The sequence below is a fragment of the Callorhinchus milii genome, unplaced genomic scaffold, assembly GCF_018977255.1.
Source record: "Callorhinchus milii isolate IMCB2004 unplaced genomic scaffold, IMCB_Cmil_1.0 Scaffold2, whole genome shotgun sequence".
Lineage (NCBI taxonomy): Eukaryota > Metazoa > Chordata > Chondrichthyes > Chimaeriformes > Callorhinchidae > Callorhinchus > Callorhinchus milii.
The window spans coordinates 60,749,267-60,775,226 of NW_024704743.1; the positions used below are offsets into that span (position 1 = coordinate 60,749,267).

A 25,960-nucleotide genomic window follows, 5' to 3' on the forward strand; every position below is an offset into this window, starting at 1 on the left:
TTTTTTTATTAACAATTCTTGCAATTTATATAGCACCTACGACATTGAAGCTCAGAGTGCTTCACAAGGAATTGTTGTTAAGTGTACCTGTTGGCAAATTGAACAGTTAATTTGCACACATCAAGTCTTCCTGCATGTTTATTTGGAAGTTCGGTCATCTTTCCGCCCCCAGACCATTTGCATCCCACCCCTCTTGAATCCAGCCCCCAGCTCAGGTGCAACCCTTGACTGTCCAGCACCTTGGAACATACTCCTGACGTGAAAAGCATTGTATAAACGCAAAATATAAAAAAAGCCAATGGATCTTTAATTCCTTGCTGAACAGGCAGTAGAAACCCTAGTTTAACACTTCAGCTGAAGGACAACACCTCAAAAATGCATCGTAGTCATGGATAGAGTGTCAGTGTAGCTGGAATCAAAAGTCCCAACATGGGGCTCGAACCAAAAATTTTCTGGCTCAGAATTGAGAATGTGACCAACAGAACTGATTTTGTTGTTTGAAACGTTAATTTGCTCTCCCAGCCTCAACCTGAAGCTCTCCCAGACGCTATTCTGGTTGAAGGGCGCTATATAAATGTAAGTTGTTGTTGTTTTCATCTCCAACAAAAAAAATGGATTAAGAAGAAACTCCATTTAAAAACCCAGTTTTAAACTATATTTAAAAAACACAACTGAAAATGCTTGAAAATAAGATAAATGCGTTCAGTTTATATATTTCAATTCTCGGACAAAATGAAGAAATGTTAACAATACTCTATTATTTCAAGCCCTGTACAATGAGTAAGTACTGAGCTCTATAACAAATATGTCTGGCATTTGGCCATTTTGCTGTAAATTAGTGTCCTGTCTGATAAATGGTCAAAATAATCAACTGTCAGCCTGAACTCATCCCTCCACATTGTAAGAAACATTACTCAGTCTTTATAAGTTCAACACTCCCACACTTGACAGGGGTTGGGGGGTGACAGTGGTTGGGGGGTGACAGGGGTTGGGGGGTGACAGTGGTTGGGGGGTGACAGGGGTTGGGGGGTGACTGGGATTGGGGGGTGACTGAGATTGGGGGGTGTCAGGGGTTTGGGGGGTGACAGGGATTGGGGGAAGTAACAGGGGTTGGGGGGTTGACAGGAGTTGGGGGTGACTTCCACACTTCCCACTGCTGATGTGTGATGCTTTCAGATCGTTTACATTTATATTGTGAGCTGTGTGGTGTAACCAATAATGTTGCATTTATTGGGAGCCCTTTTTCATGAAGTATTTCCAATTCCTTACATAACTATAGTAGAATCTGCTAAACTCTTTGGTATGGAACTTTATCACTAGACCAGCTGTTGCAGACTAATAATGCTGACAGAAAAAGAACAGCATTGACCAAATTATTACAATGCTTTGAGACATTGGGGGAAAATTGTGGCATGGGATGTGAAATTATTGTATAACATACCAAATTTCTTTCATCCCCACATACTATAAATGTTCAACATCATCTTGATTCAAATATGTACACCATACTATCTTTAACTACAGTTAAGTCCATTTTACTTCTATGCATGTATTTCCCTTCTGATTTATTTACATTTAAGCATTGGGCAAACCAGCATTATAACCTGTCGTTCCCTTATTTGTCTCAAACACAATCCCTTACATCTCAAGTAAACATTCAATTAGTTTTAAAAGGTGAATTGGATAATACTTGAGGAAAAGTAATATTAAAGGCCATGGGGAAAGAGAATTATAATGAGTCTTTAGCTTCAATGGGGGAGTTAGCATCAGCATAGATACAATGGGCTTAAAAGGCCTCTTTTCAGTGCTGAGAATATTCTCTTATTTTTTGACCAGCATTAATCATAGATAACCCTTTTTAAATACAATTGATTCTTTGCACACACAGCTCCAAGCAGGACTCTCCTTCTCCACCCACTCCTCCAAATGTAGCCCTATTAAATGTACAGCCTGGAAGAAAACAAAATCAAGTCAGTTTGCAGCACTTTGTGTATTGTTTCCATTTCCCCTGATAAACCATACATCCCACCTAAAAATACAAATCCCCAAATGATTCTCAGGAAATGAACAAAAAAGACTCTCCTAAATGACCCTGAGAACTAATAACTGCAGATCAAGGACACCATCAGAAAAAAGATATATTATGCCAACTTTCTCCAGCTGTGGAATAAATAACATTCCAAGTGCCAGCCAACTCCCTTTCAAAAACATACTTCCCCATTTAATATTAGAATAGATGTAGTTCTCTCTCTCACCATCTCTTAAAATTCCATTTATTTTCCAGCATGATAATAATTCTAATCCTTGCATTTGATATAAAGCCTTTCATGTTGGAAGGACATCTCAAAACAGTTCACAGGATTCACTGTAAAGTGTACTAACTGTGTGACTTCCCCTTTTTCAGATTACACCTGAAGACCTTCGTTTTCGACCATGCTCACGGTTACCTCCTCCATTCCACTGGCTCAGTGTCAAACTCTGAGACACTGTCCCATGTGAAGGGCGCTACATAAATGCAAGTTGTTGATGTTGTGCATTGTTTAGGTGAATGTAACAACAAAAACAACAACAACATGGATTTATATAGCGCCCTCCATACCGGACGGCATCTCAGAGCAAGGTTAAACACAGTAATGTTAAACATGCAGGCGTGACCAATTTTATTTGAGGGATTCTTTACCAGGACAACAGAAGCTGGTTACAGTATTTTAGATAGTAAATTTAATATAGCAGTAATTAATTTAATTCACTAATGATATCCTTTTGTTAGTCCTCTATACTATTTGAGTGCAGAATGTGCCTATATACTACCAAACTTTGTATATTTGTATATTTTTACAGTTTACAAATAACAACTTGTGTTTATATCACCAAAGGTAAATAGCCTTGATATCGAAGCATTATGGAGCCATTTGGATACCATTTATGCTTCACCAGCTTGATTTGCTCTGTCAAACGTCATTTATAAGATCACCAAGATCACATGAGTGGTTCGGGTAAAGAAGGCTCTTTAGCCCATTTGATCTCATTCTTCCAGAATATATATCCTTCCAGAATATCCATCCTCCCATCAGAGTATCAAGCTATTTTGTGACTAAGTCCAGAGTTCTGGCCTCATCCACCGTTCTTGGTAATCTGTTCCATCTTTAATTACCTTCTCGGTAAAGAAATACCTCCTGGTGTCTGTCCTGAAATTGCCCTTTGCAGCCCTAAACTTGTGCTGCTGTCTCAGTCGATCCAAAAGTAATCTTTCATATGCTAGTTTCTATATTTACTCATGCCATGTATCTAATGTAATATTGGTAGGTCAGACTTTTATGGAATGGAAAAGTGTATTCAAAAATTTCTGAAGAGCACTGGGATTTATTTCTAGGCAAAGTCTAGGCATGAATAATGATCACTTTGGATAAGGCGCCTGAAGAATGTTGGCTCCTATGGAACAATACCCCAATGGAAGGAAAAATTAGTCATGGTTCTCTAGAGGAGGGGAGGAGTGAAATATAGCAGTGACATTTGATGATAAAAAGATGATAAAAGTTGGAATCCTGTATTTTAAAAAATATATGTATTCAAAAAATTTATGGGCATTTGCAAAGCCTCCAACAGAAATGCTAAAAATGTAAGCAGAAAATTTCAGATATTTCAAATAAATATTCAGTACAATTGGAAAATAACCAATAACATTTCTCCAATGTTTTCTCTCATATATTTAAAATATTAATGTTTACACATATGAGTCCAGGCCAGAGACTGGATTTCAAGGACAAGATAGTTGATTATTTGGGGATGGGGAGCCAGTGGAGCCTGCTGAGGATCAGGGTGACAGGTACAAGATCATAATATTGATTTGGATGAAGTGGGCCTTTCGGCTCATCTGATCTCATCCCTCCAGAATACCCACTCTACTGTACTCCCATCGCAGTATCAAGCTGTTTTTAAATTAGTCCAGTGTACTCTAGTTGTTAATTACCCTCTTGGTAAATAAAAATACCATGATATCTGTCCTGAAATTACCCTGTACAACTTTCAGGTCAGGAGTATGTCAACTGTCTCCAACTGCTGGCTCCAACCGAACCAAGGATTGGAACTGAACAGGGTAGAGAGGGGAAATATTACCAAAGATACGGTCAAAATGGTATGTCTTGATTGTCATTAATGGCTGATTGTAATACCTTGCTGTGTGCAAATTGACTGTTGTGTTGCCTGCAAATATATTACATTTGACAGCAAGTTTCTGTCAATCACTTGAGACATGTTGACATTTTAGGTGCTATATCAAATGCATGGATAAATATAATATTATTTAACAAGTTAACATGTTATTCTAAGACAGGGTGTTTTTTTGGGTACAAGATATGTGCTTTAGACAAAGACAAATACAATGACATTTTCAATATTTTACTTAATAATTTCAGGCCACTGAAACAGTACTGACTTTTAGCATTGCCAGAAATAACCTTGGCTCTAAAGAACGATTACCTGCTTAAAATTCAATCTCATATAGTAAATAGCACAATATGTTAAGGAAACCCTAAAATGAGTTTGTAAATGTTATAGAAGTAATAAAAGGCAATTATTTTTCTTTTGACAGATTATTTGTCATCTGAATGGTTTAAATGACAATGAGAATAAATTTCAGCATTAGTCGTGCACATATTTCTGTATTTCTTAGACTGAAATACTATCGATCTTGAACGTTTATTCAAGTTTGTACATCGATCTTGAATGCAAAATGCACAAAATGTACCTTCAAAACAATGAGCAAAAAAATCCAGGGCGAATTTAAAAGAATACTTGCATCCCGGGATCCCAATTTTCTAGTGCACATTCAAGAGATAGTTCTTCCTTATTATTATGTATTTAAGATCACTTTGTGGAGAAAATATTATTATATTATCATTATTATTAGATATTATTATTATAAAAAATTACAGTATACTGTACATTAACTATATTTTTTTCAAAATCTGATTAACCTTACATAAAGAGTCTTATTAAAAATTTAAATCTTCCAATGTAGTAAATATCATATTATTATTTCAGCATTAACAAATATAATAAATGACTCCGAGTCAGGGTAAAATGGGAATTAATTTGACCAAATCGGGTCTATATTGTGATATTTCTTAATATATCTTGATAAGGAATTGCTCAGGTAAGTAGGCTGTTGACTCATGGGAACTCTGCTCCGGATGCGATCTGATGCCATGTCAATAATATGGTTTTATCGACACAATAAATATCTTTCAGTTGGATTAGTCTGTTTGTTTGAATGTTTTATGTTCTCAGTTATTTAATAACAAATGGAAAATGTGACACACAGACAGTCAAAATGATACTTTTATCGTGAAATAATGTCCTTTATTTTGTTACTGTGATATAATTGGGGAAAATTTAATAATGACCATTGTATTTAGAGTACAAAATCCTACGTTAACCACAGTTCTCTTTTCTCATAGGAGTGTGTCAGCTTAGCTCAGTTATCAACACTTTTTCCTTCTAGAACATAAGGCCTTGGAGCTCACAATCTAGGCTGACTTGGGAACACTGCACGGAAGGTACTATCCTTCAGATGACACATTACGCTGAGATCTGTTGGTTCATGTGAACGTTTAAAATCTCATGAAAAAGCAAAGGGAGTTTCACCCAATCCATGACTAGTAACCCTACAAATAAATTGATCATTCCTTTCAGGGTGGTGTCTGGGACCTGCTGTTCTCAAATTAGCTGCTGTCTTTACCTTTGACTGTACAGTTAAAACACGTGACAGTCTTTGAAGTGATTTGAGATATTTTTGTTGTATACCCTATAGTATAGGAAAAATAAGTCAAAATTCCCTGAGAGGAGGGGAGTGGAGTGGAGAAAATTATTTAATAAGTCTTATGACAAAAAGAAAGAAAAACAAGAATCCTGTATTTTTAAAAATATACTCAAAAGATAACAACACAGCAATGTATCGGCATTTGGAAAGCTCCAACAGAAATATTAAAAATTTAAACAGAAAACTGGAAATATTTCAAATAAATATATTTATAGGGTATACAACAAAAATATCAATTGCAAGGATTATTATTCGCTCACCAAACATACAATCATTCCACATACAATATATCCTGTGAAGAGCTTTGAGATGTCCTCCTAACATGTAAAGATTATTATTGTTATTATTGTGTAAAACCTCAGAGAATAAAATTCTATTACATATTGTTAAATGTGCTATAAATTCCTATTATCAACAACAAATTATCCATGATGAAATTGATAGCTGAACTAAAATTAAATAAAATTTCAAGACATTGTGAATTATAGCAATTTATTTTTATTGTGGCTTTTGAACAGTACCTTACTTGAAACGGGAAATTAATGTAATATATTGTTGACAAATTTCTATACACAGGTTTAGTCTGTACATTCATTAGTTATGAGAATATGTCCATTTTTACACTGCATTTTCAGGAGGTCTTTGCGTGGTTATATATTAAATGATTATTTGTTATAGGGTTATTCTCTGCCAATCGGAAACTGGAGAGAACTTTTTCCAACTCATCATTCATCTTCTTTGGTAGATTTGCTCAATTTTCGGTCTTTTTGTAACAGGTGCGGAAATGCTTTTCTTTTAAAAATAAAATCTCATAAGTTAACTCAAAGATGCCGTGCCAACTAAGATGCTGTCTCCTTTTCTGCTCTTTCTTCCAGGTTTAGCATCTATAGGGTTTTGTCGCAATAATGGTTGCTAAGCTGTGGAAAATGATCTGATGCTTTTAGGATGTCCAAGTCCTATCTGATTTAAGTGATCACACAACCACCTTTCTCCTTGAAAGGATTCTTATCCTCAGCAATTCCTTTTACCAGAATATCATCTGCTGTCTGAGATTCAATGTAATCTTTCAGTTCCTCTGCACATTTGGATACCTGATTAAAGTGAAGGAAGACAATGTCAGATTACATGTTATAAAACAGAAAAACTTAACATTTTCTCACAATTGATAAAGTGCCTGGTGCTAAAATGATTAGTAATATAAAGTAATATATGGATGTCCGGAAGTTGTTCCTGTTTACCTTAACAGAGCCACCCTCACATATGACCAACATAGGTTTAATAAGGGAAAACTAAACCGAATGGGAGAATAACCTTAGCAGGGATTTAGACTTATCTAGCGTAGGTCAGGACACCTTCAAGAGTTCATCTGTTGTAACAATGTCCCTGCATCACTAATCCCCGTTTAACATTGAGGATTTTTGCTGACAATCTGAAGCTTCTTAATATAGCTATCGTCACTGTAAATATTACTCCAACTGCTCTTGCAGTAAATTGAATAAATTGTAGATTGTCAAATTTTAATCAGGACATTTACAGTAAAATATTAACTCAATTTTAAAATTTATCATATCTAATATTAGATTTAAGATTTAACAATTATATCATTACGTTTGGTTACAACAGACTGGTGGATTATAGATATAATAACATAATAAATAATAATCTTGCATTTGATAAAGCGCCTTATCGCGTCTTTGAGACGTCTCAAAGCATTTCACAGAATATACTGCAAAAGTAAATTGACTATTATTTGTGGGCGAACAGCAACAGCCAATTGCACACAGCAGTGTCCCACAAACAGTCGGGGATTGAGCGACAAATTTATTATTATTATTTTTTCCCAGAAAAGCGATCTGCCAATTGACTTACAACGGGGTTCCTACTTACCTGTTTACCTGCTAGGTAAACAGAGGTGTGTGGAGTAAGGAAAGTTGCCCAACCTGTCGGGAATCAAACCCAGGTCTATCGCTTGCGAGGTGAGTGTTTTAACCACTGAGCTACAGGACTCCATAATGATCCTTATATTCAATATTGTAACTCGTTACATCATCAAAGCGTCTCAAAGCTCTTCACGTGATTTTTACTATGAAGTATAGTATTTCTAAATGAACTATAACAAAAGCATGTCACCCATTAAGGTTCTTTCATGAGTCTTTCGAGCCATGAGGTTAGCATAATTGTGCTGAATGGCAGCCCATTTCTAAGTGCTCTGTTTATGGAGCAGTTATTGGGGGTTAACCATTCAAAGTACTTATTGTTGGACCGAGGAATGGATCATATATGTTGAAACATATGTCAGTGAAGAGATTTTTCATAGTTTTGACAATTTTTTCTTCTCCTTCCATCATCCCCACTCATCAAAAATGTGTCAGTGCTTTAGGAAATAAACACTTTAACTCACCCAGTATCTTCCACGGCAAGTCAAAATATAAAATAATTTTGCAAATGATCAAACTTTTGGGATGAATTGGATTTTTAAAAAGTAATCCTTCATTTTCATTTATCTTTTGCTGATGCTATTCAAATGAGTTGGATAAGTTGGATTGTCTGAAAGTTTGGGTAAAGAATGTGGCAGCCTGAGAGAACAGCAATAGGTAGACATGCCAATTTACTGCTCAGTGCTCTCCACTCATAAACAGGAGCACTCTTACCAATTGTCTCTCTAGTTTTACTTCTTTACGCAGCTGCTCTACTTCCAGTTTTGCACGATCCTTATCTGATAATTCATCCATCCTGGCCTCTTCGTTATCTTAGCAAAAAAAAGGCAAATATTATTGTATTGTTATAATATTATAATATTATTAAATTTGATTATAAAATAGATATCAAATGCAGACAGATTAAGGTATTTTATCTTTCGTTCTTATGGATAGTGTGATACATACTTGGGTTGAAATTTTACCTGGGTCTACGTTTACTCTATTTACTTAGCATTTCAGAACATTCAGATTTTTGGCAAATTGTTGAATTCAGTCTTAACTTTGAAGCCAGTTTTTTGTTTTTCTTAAAAGAACTTAAACAAAACAAGTTTACAAATTAAGAGCGAATTTTTGAATTTTCCAAATTCTGAACGCTCTGAAATGCTATGTAAATCGAATAAATCTAGACCCAAGTGGAATTTCTCCAAAGAGATGTACAAACAACAAACTCACCTGTCCCAGGGTAAGTTCAGCTCTTACACTGGTGAGCTAACAGTAAGAGACCCTTCTGCCCCAAACACACGTCCCTTTACTTCCACACTCCACCAAATCTTCCTTGAGCAACCTTTCAAGGGTTTTAAAGCAAGGGTCATAATATCTTAAGCGTATAATATGATTAAATCAAGAGCTTGCACAGATTTAATTTTAAGAGGGAGAGAGAAAAACAAAACGCTCATTTGTTTAATGAAAACATTCATCAAAGATAATGTTCCAAATTAATATGTGCAAACTTAAAAGGAAATAAATGTTTTCAAACTCAAATCCTTCAATGTGCAGCCCTCCAGTAAATACATTTGGTTTTCCTTTAAATGACATTTGTTCAGAAACTGGGTCGTATTGACGTGGGTAGCAGTAATCCTCAGAAATCTTATCACTCTGTTTATTGGGTCTTAAATAGGTGCTCCAGCGAGCCCTTTTTTGAGAATATGAATATTTCTTGCATCTATTATAGTGCCTTATTAAACCCTCTGAAGGTCTCCAAACCCTTCACATGATTTTACAGTAAAATGTAATGACTGTGTATTTGTACGCATAGTGTTTGCTGCACGACTTTTTAGTGTTCTAGAAATTAATGTTATCAGCTTGTTGGCTGTACAGTTTAAAGCTGATCCTCTGTATAAGCTGGCCCTTTAAAAAAGGATCGCAACAGCAAAACAAATACAATCTCACTTCCCATATGAAGGAAATGGGAACTGAAGAAAGCTCCCCTCCCTTTCCCCTGGGTTCAAACTCATAATTTACTCCATTGTGTCTGAATCCAATGCCTTTAACGCTGAGCGCCTGCTTTCCTTTATGTTCTGGCGCATTTCCTCATATTTGTTCCTTTAATTAATTAACAGATTCATCTGCAAAACACTGATCTTCTCAAATGATGGCTTTATGTTTAGCAGATTATTTAGCAAGAACTAAGTACCTTTGTGGACTGACAGATCCATGTCAAATCATTAATATAGAAATTATCTGCTTTAAAACACCCAGAGTCAATGTGGATTTGGATGTAACCTGTTGGCAGGAATGGAATGGTAGGCAGCACTTTGAAACATGGGGGATCTCCAAGTTCTTCCTCTTCTAAACATCGCAGGAAATGTTTTCTTTTGAATTGTTTAACCCTTATCTACACACAAGAAATCAGCCATAAACACATCAGTTTTAACATAAACACATAAGCAGTTTGGAGTCATTAAGAGTCATTATGGCAACAACGTATATCAATAAGACAGCAAACTATGACCACAGCTAATGTGTTGATATGGTGGGCGTTGTCGATGGTGAAACAGGGAAGAGCCACATCTTTTACTGAGGGAGCTGTGGATTCAATCCAGACTGAGAGTTCTAGGTATGCCGTCTACACGTGGATATTCCTGTGTCTAGAATGGAATGCATGCTCTCTCCCTGAAGGAATACATCCTGCTTACCTAATTCTGGAGAGCATTAGGCTCAGGATGGCAAGAGCCAGGGCTTGAGTGTGCTTTGTGGAACTGCTGGAGTCTAACCAGCTAAAACCACTTAGATTACCATTGATATCACTATCTGGCAAGCTCTCTCACAGCTTATCTAGCTTGGACCACCCTACCCGTTAGGGTTTTGGCTTATAGGGTTAACAGGAGCTGAGTGGGAAGAATCCCATTAGATGGTCTGCCCTTCTAAATCCTACTGATGAACCACGGTGGCTGGGCTGTTATCAGTAGTACTGCAGATCTGCCTGGCTTATGAATCCCACTACCAAGACTGCCAGAGAGGTTTGACTGAATTCTGACATTCTGTTGCCAAGCATGGCTCTCCCTGGAGAGACAGCTTTCCCGACAGCTCTCCCTGGAGAGACACTTCCAAGGAGAATGACTCTGCTTACCTTCCCAGAAGCAGAATAATCACAAATTGGTTAGTTGACAGCTCATACTGGAATACATGAGAGCATTGCCACCATCTTCCTACTCACAGCTCAGACACATATCTCTACTTATTGAGCAGTGGTTCCACCCGTTGGAGATGTGGAGCCTACATAGCAGCTGCTTACCCTCAAACCAATGAAGGTGGATTCCAAGCCTTGGATTATATGAATATACGATCCCAATCCTAACAACCCTAAATTGTAAACTCAAATGTTCAACAATTTAAACTGAGATGTGGTTTGTCAACCATGCAAGGTGGAGTATTGCAGGGAATGTTACTGATAGCTGCTCATGCACTCACAGTGGCTGGTGCAGTGGTGAATTGGCAAAATCCTGAGAACAGATCTCCTGCCTAACCCCTTAACTGTCTTGAGTTACATTGTTCCTAACCTCTGGAACCTTTTCCCTCTATCACTCCACCTTGCCCCCTTTATCTGCTTTTAAATCCCCCCTTAAAACCTACCTCTTCGACCGCTTCTATGGTCACCTTCCTCTTCTCCCTTGCTCAGCATCTGACCATGCCATTGTGAAGTGCTCCAACACATTATTCTACATAAAGGGCACTATATAATTGTGAGTTGTTGTCTTTGTTGAGTGTGTGGTGTGTTCGGGGAAAATGACCTGAAAATTGGAAATGTCATTTTTTTTAGGAAAGAAAAAGGCCTTTGTGGCCCATTGTATATGTGCCACCTTCACTTCAGTTATTTTTAAGTCGCTCTTTGACAGAGATGGCAGTGGCACAGACACCATTATTATAATAACAATAGGAAAACAAATTACATTTGTATAGCGCCTTTCATGTCAGGAGGACGTCCCAAGGTGCTGGACAGTCAGGGATCCACACTTGAGCTGGTGGTTGGGATCAGGAGGAGTGGAGGGCGGGGAGCGTAGGGATAGGAGAGTGACCGAAGGCACGGTCGAAGAGAAGGGTCTTGAGATGTGTCTTGAAGGAGGCAAGGGAGGGGTCGAGCTGGAGGGACTGTGGGATTGAGTTCCAGAGAGTGGGGGAACCTGAGGATGGCAGCCAAAGGCATGGGCAAAAGGAACTTTATCCAGTTCCCTTTTTGAATAATTCTACAGATCAGCTTCAATAGCTACTGTGATAATGACTTCCATCGATTAACAACCCTCTGAGTGAAGAAATGCCCCCTAATCTTGTTCCTGATTCTTCTGCTAATAATCCAGATAAGATAAGAGGATTTTGTACTCTCACTGAAAATAAATTGGGGTGAAGTATGTGACATTTCATAACAGATTTGATGTGGGGATTATCCTCACAAACCCATTTTAAAATGTCTTACTTTCAACCCAATGATGATAGCTAGAAGTAACATAAAGGTAATGTTATATACGTAAATATTTCAAAGCCCCCATATCCGTGCCATGACATGCTATGTCTTCCTCCACCTCCGCAACATTGCCCGACTCCACCTCACCCCACAGGCTGCCAAAACGATCGTACACGCATTCGTTACTTCAAGGCTCGACAACAGAAACTCGTTCCTTGTTGGCCTCCTCAACTCTTCCCTCCACGAGTTGCAGATCATCCAGAGCTCTGCAGCTCATGTGTTCTCCCACACCAGGCTCCGTGACCCTATCACCCCCACCCTCGCCCGACTCCACTGGCTCCCCATCCCTCAGAGGATCGAATTCAAAATCCTCATCCACATTTTCAAGGCCCTCCATGGCCTTGCCCCCTCCTACCTCTCTGACCTGCTGACCCCCTATCAACCTGTCCACTCCCTCCACTCAGCAGGCTCTGGTCTGCTCCAGGTCTCCCGCCCGACCTGCCCTACCATTGGGGGCTGAGCTTTCAGCCTCTCTGCGCCCACCCTTTGGAACTCCATCCCACAATCCTTTCGCCTTGTTCCCTCTCTTGCCTCCTTCAAGGCACGACTTGAGATCCTCCTTTTTGACCATGCCTTTGGCCGCCATCCTAAGTTCCTTTAAGCTTTTAAACGTCCTTTTCCACCAATTATAGTTACACTACAGCTGGTGAAAGTTAAGTGCTGTGAAAAAAGTATCACCACAAGTTTAAGTACTCCAAAAGTTATCCTGCCCGCAGGGTACAATGTAAATGCAAATTGTTGTTGTTATACTGTATTACTGCAGATATGGCAACTATTATAAGGGAGGCAAATTATATGATATTAAATGTCTCCTTATTGGGTGTTTTCTGTTTGTCAGTATAGTTATTAGTCTTGGCAGATGTCTGTCTCCACTGTGCACTTACAATAAAATATTTCCATAGTAAGATCAAGCCAACAAGGTCAGTCAACATGCCAAAAAGTGCAGAAAAATACGCACAGAAGAGCAAGCTCAGTAAATTTACTGATAACTGAAAACTAGCCCTCATTTGTGACGGTTTGGGGAAAAATGCGATCTGAGTCTACATTTACTCTAATTTCTAATCATTTCAGAGTGACTAAATTGCTGAATTCAGTCTTAATTTTGAAACTGGGGTTTTCTCGTAGTTTTTAAAAGAACTTGCAGGAGACCAATTCCAAAATTAAACCTCTATTTAGGAATTTGTCAAATTCTGGACACTCCAAAATGATACATGAATAGAATAAATCTAGACCAGATAAAAATCTTCTCAGGTTAATACTAATTAAATTCTTAGCTGATATGAACTTACTTTTTATGGAATTACGTTAGGTATTTGTATAGAGGACATTATTGAGAATATAGAGAAGACTCCCCCTCTTCTTTTCCATATTTATATACTCCCACTGGGCGATGTCATCCACAAACACAGGGTAAACTTCCACATGTATACGGATGACACACAAATCTACTGTTCAAATCCATTCACTCCCTGGCACCTCCCTACCTCTCCGACCTCCTCACTCCGCAATCCACTACCCGGCGCCTCCGTTTGACTGGCACCGGCCTCCTGCTCATTCCCGCACCCTCCACTCCATCATCGGAGGTCGTGCTTTCAGCCACTATGCCGCAAAGCTCTGGAACACTCTCCCTCAATCCCTCCGCCTTGCCCCCTCTCTCCCCTCTTTCAAGTCCCGCCTGAAAACTTTTCTCTTCGACTGTGGTTACGGCCACCTCCTCACTCCCCCCGGCTCAGAGTCAGGCTCCGCCACTGTTAAGCACTCTGAGACGCTACGCTGTGTGGAGGGCACTATATGTGCAAGTTGTTGTTATAGAATCATAGAATTATACAACATAGAAGGAGGCCATTCGGCCCATTGTAACTGTGCCAGCTCTTTGAAAAGAGCTATCCAAATCAATCCCACTCCCCTGCTCTTTCTCCATAGCCCTGGAAACATATCTTCCCCAAATAATTATTTACTTCTCTCTTAAAAGTTGTCATTGAATCGGCTTCTAGCACCCTTTCAGGCAATGCATTCCAGATCCGAATAACTCGCTGTGTGAAAAAATTTCTCCTCACCTTCCCGCTGTTCCTTTTAGCAACTATTTTAAATCGGTGTCCTCGGGCTACTGACCCACCCGTGGAAATAGTTTCTCCTTGTTCATCCTATCGAATCCCCTCATAATTTTGAAAACTTCTATTAAGTCTCCTCTTATCCTTCTCTGCTCCAAGGAGAATAATTCTAGCTTCTCTAGCCTCTCCCTCATTCCTGGTACCATCCTGATAAATCTCTTTTGCACCCTTGACCCCTTCCTTAAGTGTGGTGCCCAGAACTGAACACAGTACTCTAGTTGAGACCTAACCAGTGATTTATAAAAGTTCATCATAACTTCCTGACTTTTGTATTCTATGCCCCTATTTATAAAGCCTAATATCTCATATGCTTTTTTAACAGCTTTATCTACCTGTCCTGCCACCTTCACAGATTTACTTAAATGAACCCCCCCACGTCTCTCTCTTCCTTCACCCCCTTTAAGATTGTACCATCAGCTCATATTACCTCGCCTCATTTTTCTTCCAAAGTGCATCACTTCACATTTCTCCACATTAATCGGCCACTTGTCTGCCCATTTTACCAGTCTGTCTATGTCCATTTGCAGTGTGCAACTATCCTCCTCACTGTTTACTATTTTTCCTAGCTTAGTATCATCTGCAAACTTGGAAATTGTACTCCCTATACCCACGTCCAGGTCATTTATATAGATCAAAAACATTAGTGATCCCAATACTGACCCCTGGGGGACACCACTCCACACTTCCCTCCAGTCAGAAAAACAACCGTTCGCCATCACTCTCTGCTTTCTGTCTCCCGGCCAGTTCTGTATCCGTGTTGCCACAGTCCCTATAACACCATGGGCTTTTGCTTACAAGTCTCTTATGTGGCACTTTATCAAACGCCTTTCGAAAATCCATATAAACTACATCAACTGCACTACCTTCATCCACTCTCTCCTTTACTTCATCAAAAAACTCTTATCGGGTTTGTTAGACATGATTTGCCTTTAACAAATATGTGTTGGCTATCCTTTATTAACTCATATTTTTCTAAGTGAAAATTTATTTTGTCCCAGGTTATAGTCTCTATTTATTTTGTCACGGATTATAGTCTTGTTGTTGTTATTGGTTCAGTCTAGACCTGCATGCTCTTAATAGACCTCCATTAAATATTATTACATGGGAAATTAAATATATACACATTTATTAAGATGTATTACATCAGTGGTGTAGGAAACCAAACAACAAAGAGTTATAGCGTTAACAAAGAGAATAGGAAGTGCAGGAAACCACTTTTAGTAAACAGAAATGTTTCATGTGAACCAGACTACCATCACAAGTGGTGAAATAAATAACTATACAAGGGTTTTAAAAGGAACAGGACATGTTTGTGGAAATGAATGGATTTGGAGATCCATAATTAGATGTGAGATAGATGTTTGAAGGAATCGTTAGAAATGTGGATGAAAGGTCTACTCTTGCCTGATACCTTTACAGTTACTATTGGATAGGATAGATTTTGAGAAATAGTATTGAGTGAAAAATCAAAGCAGCAATAAAGAGATAAAAAAAAATTTAAGACGAAATAATGAGGGAGAAATTCTACCTGGGTCTACATTTACTCTATTCATGTAATACTTCAGAGCATCCGGACCTTGCCTAATTGTTATATTCAGTCTTAACTTTGAAGGTAATTTCCTGAAGTGCTTAAAATGAATTTAGAGAAAACTGGCTTCAAATCTAAGGCTGTGTTTGAGAATTTGTCAAATTCTGGAGCCTCTAAAATGTTATATAAGTAAGAGTAAATCTAGACTCATGTGGAATTTCTCCCCAATCTTTTTTATTAAATAAAAAAAAGTTACAGAGCGATGTAATATCTTGCGTAAGGTCAGTAGATTTTGTGAGAACTAGAGGAAAACTCAAATATGCTATTAACAATGATGTATATGGGTTATACCTCAGTTTAATTACACAATCGACACTGACATCATGAATTTTTCCACTTAACGTGTGGGTTGTTGCTCGCTGTGTGGCTGGAATGCATGCGTGCTGGAGGGCGGGGGGACACCCTGTATAAATGTTGTGAGTCTGTGGCTGAAGTTCAGTGAGTGAGTGACAGGGGAAAGGCATCTGGTGCAACCAACTGAGCTGACATCCAACCGACTGAGCTGACATCCAACCCACTGAGCTCACACCCAACCGACTGAGCTGATACCCAACCCACTGAGCTGACTGACATCCCAGCAGCCACACACTTAAAGAGCGAAGACACGACAGACAGAAGAGTCCGAGTAACTCACCCCTTAGTTTGACAAAGCCTTTCAGAGAGAGTCATGGCTTTCAACTTGTTCACAGCGATCTGCAGCATCTGGATCCTGTCTGCTCCCTGCAGCCTGGCGAAAGGTAATACAATACTCCGGCTCCAAACACTAGTTCCAGACTGTGATTGTTTTGCTTGAGCAGCTGCAAAAGTTGAGATCGAGCTTTCTTTTATTTGTTTCAACAAAAATCTTGCAGGAATACTGATAAAAAAAACAAGTTCACCTTCTCCTGAAACTTTACTGTTACCCTTGAACGGTAGGATCCTAAATGAGAAGAGCTCTTTGTGCTGTATATATATGTGTGTGTGTGTGTGTGTGTATGAATGATACGAAGTGGCTTACTTGTAGATGGAAGGGCCCTTGTACTCTCAGGGGAGGTCACAGCAGAGTTTGTCCAGCATTAAGGCTAAGATCAAGTGTAGTCTCTGTTCTTATACAGTTACTTCTGGGGTTAGTATTGTTGGGGAAGCTCATCTCCAGTTGAGATTTCTGAACCAATCTCACCTATAACTGGCAAATTTATGGGAAAGATTGAGCTCCCAGCTGCAGTTATGCTTTCAGCCCCTATGTTGGTTGGGATCTGTATTGCAGTATTTTTTTCCGATCCAAGAAGTTTGATCTGCTCTCACAGAGAGGAAGCAGAGAATACTTGAACTCGGAGCTACCTGGAGCACTTGGTCGCCAGGCTCTGGCCAGGCTTGCCCAGCTGGAGAGATGGTCCTGTAGCTCAGTGGTTAGAGCACTTGCTTTGCAAGTGAGAGACCTGAGTTCAATTCCTTGGGCAAGTTTCCTTACTCCACACACCTAATAATAATCCCTCCAAAAAAATACAACAATATAAATTGGTCATTTTCAAACCACGACTGTTTGTGGGACACTGCTGTGTGCAATTGGCTGCCGCGTTCGCCCACAAATATACAGTCAATTCACTTTACAGTATATTCTGTGAAGCGCTTTGGGACGTCTAGAAGATGTGAAAAGCGCTATATCAAATGCAAGGATTATTATTATTATTACAGTCAATTCACTTTACAGTATATTCTGTGAAGCGCTTTGGGACGTCTAGAAGATGTGAAAAGTGCTATATCAAATGCAAGGATTATTATTATTATTATTATGGTCTGGTCACCTGACTTGCACGGGTGGTCGTGAAGACATGGTTCAGATCTGCATTGTCCTTTGATGATTTGGGGCCTAAAAGTGTTTGGGGGATTAGGGTTTGTCTGTGGGGACATAACCCTCGTTCCCAAAGTGGAACATTTTGGTGTATTTCGGCTTAATGGAGGGTGAGCAAGTCTAACCTCGCTCGCCGGTTTAATAAAACAAGAAATGCAAATATTTAGTTCCAAGGCTGAACACTGCACAAACGTAATAAACGTGCCTTTGTGTTTATTAATTCATTTTTATTTATATACTATATTTATTCAAAACGAGAAGGGAGTTTCTTCCCATGTCCTGGCCAACAATCCTCCAGAGAGAAAAAAAACTTTCTTTATAGGTCATTGCTGTGCACATATTGGCAGCAGCCTTCACCTACAAATACACTATGCTTCACTCTTTGAAGTACTTTGAGACATTTCAACATATACGGAGGTATATCATATACAAAAATTATAAAATATATTTATTTCAAAACGTTTGTTATGATTCTAGAGTAGCAATTCTTACAGAGTTGGTAAATTCACCACCTCTGATGAGTGAGAGCATGCATCTATATTCTCTGCTGGTCAGTAACTTACAAGTACAATACAAAATTACATTGGGTTACTGCCTTTCACATCGGGAGGACGTCTCAAGGCGCTGACCTTGGGCAGTGTAAGTTTATAATGCAAACATCCTGCCAAGGCCAGTACATCAGCCTTTGATTGTCCTTCCAAAGAGTAAGGTTGAGAATGCAAATAGTTTCTCAGTGTTTTGTGGCGTTCTTCTGATGTGATAAGCGCTATATAAATGTAATTTTACTGTTGTTGTTTCAGACTAATGGTCTCTCTGATTCAAGACAAAAGAACCTTAACTGACAATTCTCCAAATAAAAGTGGTCATTCACATCATAGCTGTTTGTGGGACATTGTTCTGCACAAACTGCTGCATTTGTCTACACAATGCACACTCATTACAGTTTACAGTATGCTAGAATTTCCATATATCTCATTTTAGAAGTCGGTTACTCTATAACTCCAGGCATTGTAGTACTCGGAGCACACTCTTGTTTTATTAGACATAAATCAGAAGGAAGAGTGGCACACTCTGTTCTTTACTTGTTGGTCTGCAAAGTTGCGGCTCATTTACAGCAAATAATAATCCTTGCATTTGATATTTAATATAGTATCTCCAATGCAGCATTGAGGGTGGGAGGGGTGGGGAGGGAGAATTGTTGCATTGTTGGAGGTCATTTAAACTGAGATCCACCTGCCTATTCAGGTGGAAATTAAAGATCCCAGGGCACAATTTGAAAAGTGGGGAGTTTTTCCCGGTGTCCTGGATAACAATCTCCAAAATAAAATTGGTCACTCATTTTATTGCTGTTGTGGGACAATGCTGTGTGCAATTGTGCTGCCATAGTCGCCTACAAATACACAATCACTCCCATTTCACAGTAATTCCTGTGAAGCACTTTGAGACGTCCTTTTGACATAAAAACAACAACAACAACAAGATTACATTTGTATAGCGCCTTTCACGTCGGGAGGACGTCCCAAGGCGCTGGACAAAATGGCGCTATACCAAATGCAAGGATAATTATTATTATTATCTATAATATTGAAACATCTCAAAGAGTTCATAGGTCATTGCTGTAAAGTGTGGTGACTTTGTACTTGTAGGCAAATGAAACAGCCAACATGTGTTCAGCAATGTCCGAGAAACAGCCATGAAATGAATGATTAATTTATCCATTGACCATAATGCTGGGTGAAATTCCCTTCTCTTTTGAAATATTGCCATAGGATCTTTAACATCCATGTGAAAATGCAGATGGTACCTTGGGAACATTTCATCCAAAAGTTGGGACCTCTGACAATGCAGTGCTCCTCTAACACAGCGCGGGAGTGACAGTCTGAATAATGAGTCTCAAGTCTCAATGTTGGGTTAGAATCCACAACCTTCTGACTCAGATGGGACTAGTTGAGGCCAAGCTGTCAAGCGTACGCAACATGATCCTGTTTACTCTTAATATAGTTAAAAGTTTAAAACTTTCCATTGCTTAACCTGCAGCTTGTGCAAGGCTACATGTGTGTTCCTTGTTTGGCTTATTTAAATCGTTGAATCAATTCTCCAAGCATATTTTGCAAATGGAAAAGTCAGTGAATCCTTCAGGCTATTTGGTATCTCCTGCCAACACACAAACTGAAGTTGGGCAGAACTGACTGTAACCCTTGTGAGATCTCATTCAGTTCAGAATAGATTTACTGTAGGACTCTTGTGCTGTTAGTATGCTGGAAATTTCATGCTGTGTTCATGCTTTTAGTGGTGTAACCATGGTACATAATTCTCAGTATAGAACTGCCAAATACAAAGAAATGTCAGGAAATCGCCTGCTGAGCTATGTCTCCAGTTTCAGGGTGTTCACAGTTCTCAGGATTTTTTACCCTGCATTATGTAGTGGCTGTTTCCGATAGATTGTTCTTTTTAGTTATCAAGCAGTACAAGTTTTTTGCGTAATATTGTGTGAATAGAAACATACCCCATAGCCAAACATTACCTTAAAATATTATTGAGCATTTTTATATGATCATTGATCAAGACCCATTAAGACCATTCTTTTTGGTATACAAATATCGTTACCATTTCAGTGTCCATTTTAGATGTCGTCTGACTCAGTTGGTAACATTCCACCTCTGAGACAAAGGTTATGGGTTCAAGTCCTTCAGGACTTGAGACTTGTAGGGTAGGCTGATACTCCAACACAGTGCTGGAGGAGTATTGCTTTGGCAGAGGTGCCAATCAGTTGAGAAGCCCAACTACCCGTTCAGATGAATGTTAAAGATTCCATGACACTATTCACGTAGAGAAGAGTGGACATCCTTTCAGGTTTGTGGGACATAGCTGTGTACAAATTAGCTGCACTCACATACCAATACACAGTCACTCCACTTTACAGAAAAACTCTATGATGTGTTTGAGAAGTTTCAAAGTATTCAGGCTCTGTATTATTATTATTAAAAAGTAATTTCCCATCTGCTTTAACTTCATCTACAGAGTAGATTTGAACAGGTGCTCTTAAGAGTATTTAGTGATCACCTTATTCATTTTAATAGTATCTCTTATCTGTGTTGCAAGTCTTCCTTTTCTATTGTTAACTTTTGACAACACAAAACCTAGATGTTTGTGTTTGATTTACAAATTGAATTTGTTCCACTCGTTACAAATTTGTGACTTCTGACTGGCAAATTCCATAAAAAGACCAGCGAGCAAAACAACATAAACAGGGAGGCACCAACCGGAAATTGTGATTAACCCAACAAATCCGTCCTTTCAATAGATCTTTCTATTTTTTACAATTTATTTTTAAATTGTATGTGATGTTTCCCACCACAAAGTGTGTTAATTGACCAGTACATTTTTTGTCTGTTATTATTTCTGTAAAATTCACCATCCTTTGTTTATACCAGTCATCTTTCTATACCAGCTTAACAGAAAATGCACCTTTATCTTTCCAGATAACCGAGAAATCTGCTTGCAGTTACCAGATCGAGGACCCTGCAGAGCCATGCTAACTCAATATTTCTACAACCGATATACTCAGAAATGTGAGGAATTTGAATATGGCGGTTGCATGGGCAATGATAATTTGTTTGAAACAATGAGCCATTGCAATTCGGCATGCCTAAGAATTAAAGGTAAGTTTCTGTTCAAGCATTCTTTTTTTCCTGTGTGAGTAATACTAACAGCACATGTTACACTGCGCCTAAAATCATGACAGGATGGATGAGGTCACGAATAATTTAAAAAGCTTTAAATAAAATGTAAAACAAAAAGACTCTATTGAAAGGAATTTCTTGCTACCCAGAATACAGAGAGTGTTAATCAAAGTTACAAATGACATTCTGTCCATCTGTGACCTGTCTGTGACATCTGTGGGTTCAATTCCAGGCAGGACGAAACCTTGGGCAAGTTTCCTTACTCCACACAGAGCCTAATAATAATCCCTCCAAAACCAAAAACAATAATAAATTGGTCATTTTCAATCTACGACTGTTTGTGGGACATTGCTGTGCGCAATTGGCTGCCGCGTTTGCCCACAAATATACAGTAAATTTACTTTACAGTGTGTTCTGTGAAGCGCTTTGGGACGTCCTCCCGACGTGAAAAGCGCTATATCAAATGCAAGGATTATTATTATTATTATCATCATCATCATCATCATCATCATCATCATCATCATCATCATCATCATCATCATCATCATCATCCATCATCATCATCATCATCATCATCATCATCATCATTATTATTATTATTATTATTATTATTATTATTATCTATCTCTGTCTCTCCCGGTCCTTCTTGATCTCTCTGCCAACTTCGACAAAAAGAACCTCTGCGTCTTGTTCGACCTTCACCTGGCTTTTAATCCCCACATCCATGTCTGCTTGGTGGGCACTGGCCTGCTCCATATTCCCCTCCCTGCCCACTCTTACTTTTGGGTAAATTTCCTGCTGCTGGAGCTAGATCGCTTTGTGTTACAACGGAAAACGCTCTTTGACCGTGGTCATCCTCCCACCTCCACACCCTTGACTTCCACCCCTCTTGACTCCAACCCTTAGCTCAGGTACAAACCTTTCACTGTCCAGTGCCTTGGGGTGCCCTCCTGATGTGAAAGGTGCCATATTAATGCAATTAATTGTGTTGTTATTGTTATTGATGCTGCTGCTTATTGAAAGAGATTTATATAAAGTTTGTTTAGACTACAAAATGAGCTGTGCAGCCAACGCTTGTGTGGTACATATTAGGAGTTGGAAAGGCAAAGCAGAAGTTTGTATCCACCTTTGAGCTAGGAGGAATGTCATTCATGCTCAACATTTCAATTATGCCCAGTTTTTTTGATTTGCTTTGTTTTAGTGTGATTTTTTTGAATTGTTATTGACTTCATGGGAACCATTTTTTGAATAATAAATATGAAAATATATATTTTTCATGCCTTACCTTGTAAATCTAATTCTTACTTGAACAATTGAGCAATACGTGAACAATTAATGGAGCTGCTGTGTTTAATGCAATATTTTAAATTGCAGTGGTTCCCAAAGTCTGCAGATTGATGGCAGCCACAGGACCGGGTCGTGCTCTCTTCACCAGATATCACTACAACTTAACATCGGACAGATGTGAGGAGTTTACTTATGGTGGGCTTTTTGGAAATGGCAACATATTCAGAGACAAGGCTTCTTGCCAGCGCCGTTGTAAGCCTGTGAATCGTAAGTACTATTTTTATCTTTGCTGTCTTAATTTTAAACCCTTTTGAGCAGGGTCTGCTTGCTACCTGCAGAGAGTTAGATGGTTACCAATGTATGAATTTTTTTTACAGCTATGCCATCATTCTGCGCCACGGCATCGGACAGAGGACGTTGTTCAGCAGATGTCCTACGGTATTACTTCAATGTAAAGACCCACACTTGTGAGACGTTTAGCTACTCTGGCTGTGGTGGTAATGACAATAACTTCACATCTGCTAAAGTTTGCCGACAGGTTTGTCAAAAACGTGAGTACTGAAGTCTGTAATAAAGCTTTGAAGATGTTGCGTCTCTTTGTCAGGAAACTGCCTTATGATATACTGGCTGCAGAATTTATCAGTCATCTCACACAATTTATTTCAAAGTGACCATGTCACATGTACTCAGTGAAACACTCACTTGGATTTTCTGTGCAGGGCTAGCTTTGATGCGTGATATGGATTCTTTAGTAAAACAATATGCGATCCATGCCATAAACTGATTTAAAAAATCTTTCTTTAACCAAGCAGAAACTATAGAATAACTAAAGGCTATGGATTTGTTGGTGCGTTAATGGGAGATGAGGAATTGTCACCTTTCAGCATAAATGTTTAATAGTCCTTGCAATTGATATAACACCTTATAATATTGTCCCAAAGCGCTTCCCAGTATTTTAGTGACTGTGAATTTGTAGGCGAACATGGCAACCAATGTGCGTACAGCAATGTCCTACCAACATTTATGAAATGGGTGACCATTTTCATTCGGGGTTTTGTTGACCAGGACACCAGAAGAAATTTCCTTCTCTTTTCAATTAGAACCGTGGGATCTTTAACGTCCACCTGCACAGGCAAACGGGATTTCGGTTTAACATTTCATCCAAACGATGACACGTTCAACAATACAGCAAACCCTGATCACTGAAGTGGGAGTGCCAGCCTGGACTGCGATTACAATATGATATTGGGAATTTGGGATGTGTTAGTTAAATGATACTTATATAATAACCAGTAATAGATTCACTTTTTATTTATAATTGTTTTTTGACAGGTAACAAAAAGAAAACATCTCAAAAATATCCTACTGCGTCAATCACTAGAAAAGTTGTGAAAAAAAATTCAAGAAAAAAGTTTTTGAAAAATCCATACTAAGCAAATTAAATGTGTATTATTATTAACAATAGGATGATTTTTTTTCTTCATCTATTTTTTGAAAATGGGAAACGATTGAAATGTTATTGAAAAAGTTAAAACCTTGAGCTGCATGATCCTTGGAATGAATGAGCTTGATGGACTGACTGATATTTTCTTGTTCTATTTTTCTTTGCCGTTCTTCTTATTTTCAGTTTTGGCAAGCAGAAAGACTTGCAAACAGAATGAAAGATGTAACAATTAAAAACATTGTGATCAGGACTTGTGTTTTTTGCAGAAAAATCACATACCCTCTTTCTCCTGGTTAAGAAGTCCCTTGAATTGTACCAGACTAGTTCCCTATTGACCATCTCTTCTTTATTGCAAACATATCTTTACTTCAATGTATGTGTTGATGTTTTGGAAACTATCTCCTCTCCTCACATTTCTGTGTTTAAATTTATCCCAAATAGTATCAGTATTGTGAATTGTTATGTGAATACCTTGCTAGAGATTTTTGTCCACCTCCTCCAATTACTGATGATCTTCATTAAGCTACTAGTAAGTGCCAGTCATAGAGCCAGGAAGAGGAGATGTAGATAGGAGGTTGGTAACATCTGTGAAGAAAAGGTGCAAAAGAGAAACTGAAGCTGTGCTACAAATTGATAAACACTAAGTCATTAACTTTTGGGAAGTTACACTTTTCAAATGGAGGGCATTGTATCTTGGAAGCTTAGACCCCTCTTTAAATTTTGCCCACCAAATACACTGTCAATCCGCTTGACAAGATATTCTGCGAAGCACTTTGAGGTGTTTTTAGACTCAACTCTTCCAAATTTAACAAGATGCCTGATGTGATGATCAGAGGAACCTGGAGCTCCATCATGCCTTGCTAACAACTGATAACTTTTCTAGGTTTTAATTGTTCAACATTTTGTTGAAAAGAAACGTTTGTATGCAGACACAACCGAATAGGGATCTATTGATTGTGGAAGTTGTTCCTGGAATGAAAAATAAATACTATATTCAAGTTCGTTTTCAAGCTTTCTTTCTATAGAATACATTTTATGGCAATAAAATCTTTTTGTTCAAATATTAATACACTGAGCAAGTAATGCAATGTTAGACATCCTACTGACGTGAAAGGCGCTATACTGTAAATTGTTTTGCAATGCGATTTCCGGGTTTACACTACACAGATTGTATAATATCTGAATCTTTTGTAACTGCATGTCTTTTCAATACAATTCAGTTTTTACACTGCTATTCTTAATAAACACCTATTTAATGAAGCGGAAATAGATATGTAATTGTTTGAAAGTCTTGCCTTATTTTTCTTTCCATTTGATGTATGCTGAATTCTAAGCAGCAAATCAAAGAAGATATGGTTTAGATGTGAAGGTGACTGAGGAAAGCTCTGTTTGAGGATAAAGTACAATATAATTTACATTAAAATAGTGGCTTTCATATCAGGAGGATATCTCAAAGTGCTTGACAAAAGCTAGGTGGGCACCTGAATTATTGTTTCACACACACATTAGTTAGGATATGGAATGTCCTACCAGGAGTGGTGGTTGAGACAGAATCTATATTAGATATCTAAAAAGGTATAAACTGCAGGGGTATGGGAAAATGGCAGGTAAATTATACTGAAATGATTGCCTTTAAAAGAGCCAGCACAGACACAATGTGCCGAATAACCATCTTCTGTGCTGTAAATTTCTATGGTTCTATGCTGAGTCAATGTTTCATTCCCCTAAAAAGTTACCAGCTGTGGTTAAAAATGATC

At 38.5% G+C, this 25,960-nt stretch overlaps 2 protein-coding genes across 4 annotated transcripts; one reads left to right on the forward strand and one right to left on the reverse strand.

Moving 5' to 3' along the window:
• Positions 1-6,330: 6,330 nt before the first annotated feature.
• Positions 6,331-14,862, reverse strand: gngt1 (guanine nucleotide binding protein (G protein), gamma transducing activity polypeptide 1). Of its 2 annotated transcripts, none has more exons than XM_007905318.1 (3): positions 14,798-14,862; positions 8,473-8,570; positions 6,331-6,912 (listed from the first exon to the last, which is right to left on the reverse strand). In XM_007905318.1, the coding sequence occupies exons 1-3, from the start codon at positions 14,823-14,825 to the stop codon at positions 6,787-6,789; spliced, it is 252 nt and encodes an 83-aa protein (XP_007903509.1). In that variant the 5' UTR covers positions 14,826-14,862; the 3' UTR covers positions 6,331-6,786. The 2 variants fall into 2 exon arrangements, with proteins under 2 accessions (XP_007903509.1, XP_007903511.1); XM_007905320.1 differs by lacking the exon at positions 14,798-14,862 and adding an exon at positions 8,974-9,038.
• Positions 14,863-16,374: 1,512 nt separating this feature from the next.
• On the forward strand, positions 16,375-25,463 carry tfpi2 (tissue factor pathway inhibitor 2). 2 transcript variants are annotated; one of them, XM_007905321.2, is made up of 5 exons: positions 16,375-16,695; positions 21,272-21,451; positions 22,847-23,026; positions 23,137-23,310; positions 24,092-25,463. In XM_007905321.2, the coding sequence occupies exons 1-5, from the start codon at positions 16,626-16,628 to the stop codon at positions 24,190-24,192; spliced, it is 705 nt and encodes a 234-aa protein (XP_007903512.2). In that variant the 5' UTR covers positions 16,375-16,625; the 3' UTR covers positions 24,193-25,463. The 2 variants fall into 2 exon arrangements, with proteins under 2 accessions (XP_007903512.2, XP_007903514.2); XM_007905323.2 differs by lacking the exon at positions 24,092-25,463 and adding an exon at positions 23,860-23,886.
• Positions 25,464-25,960: the final 497 nt, after the last annotated feature.

Coding starts and splice junctions, on each gene's coding strand:
- gngt1 (XM_007905318.1), bottom strand. CDS start 14,825: ATGCACTTTGGAAGAAAAATGAGGCGAG. Junction 8,571..14,797: donor TGGAAGAAAAATGAGGCGAG/GTAATATGAGCT, acceptor TTTTTTGCTAAG/ATAACGAAGAGGCCAGGATG. Junction 6,913..8,472: donor TAAAACTAGAGAGACAATTG/GTAAGAGTGCTC, acceptor CACTTTAATCAG/GTATCCAAATGTGCAGAGGA.
- tfpi2 (XM_007905321.2), top strand. CDS start 16,626: ATGGCTTTCAACTTGTTCACAGCGATCTGCAGCATCTGGATCCTGTCT. Junction 16,696..21,271: donor TCCCTGCAGCCTGGCGAAAG/GTAATACAATAC, acceptor TTATCTTTCCAG/ATAACCGAGAAATCTGCTTG. Junction 23,027..23,136: donor CCGTTGTAAGCCTGTGAATC/GTAAGTACTATT, acceptor TTTTTTTTACAG/CTATGCCATCATTCTGCGCC.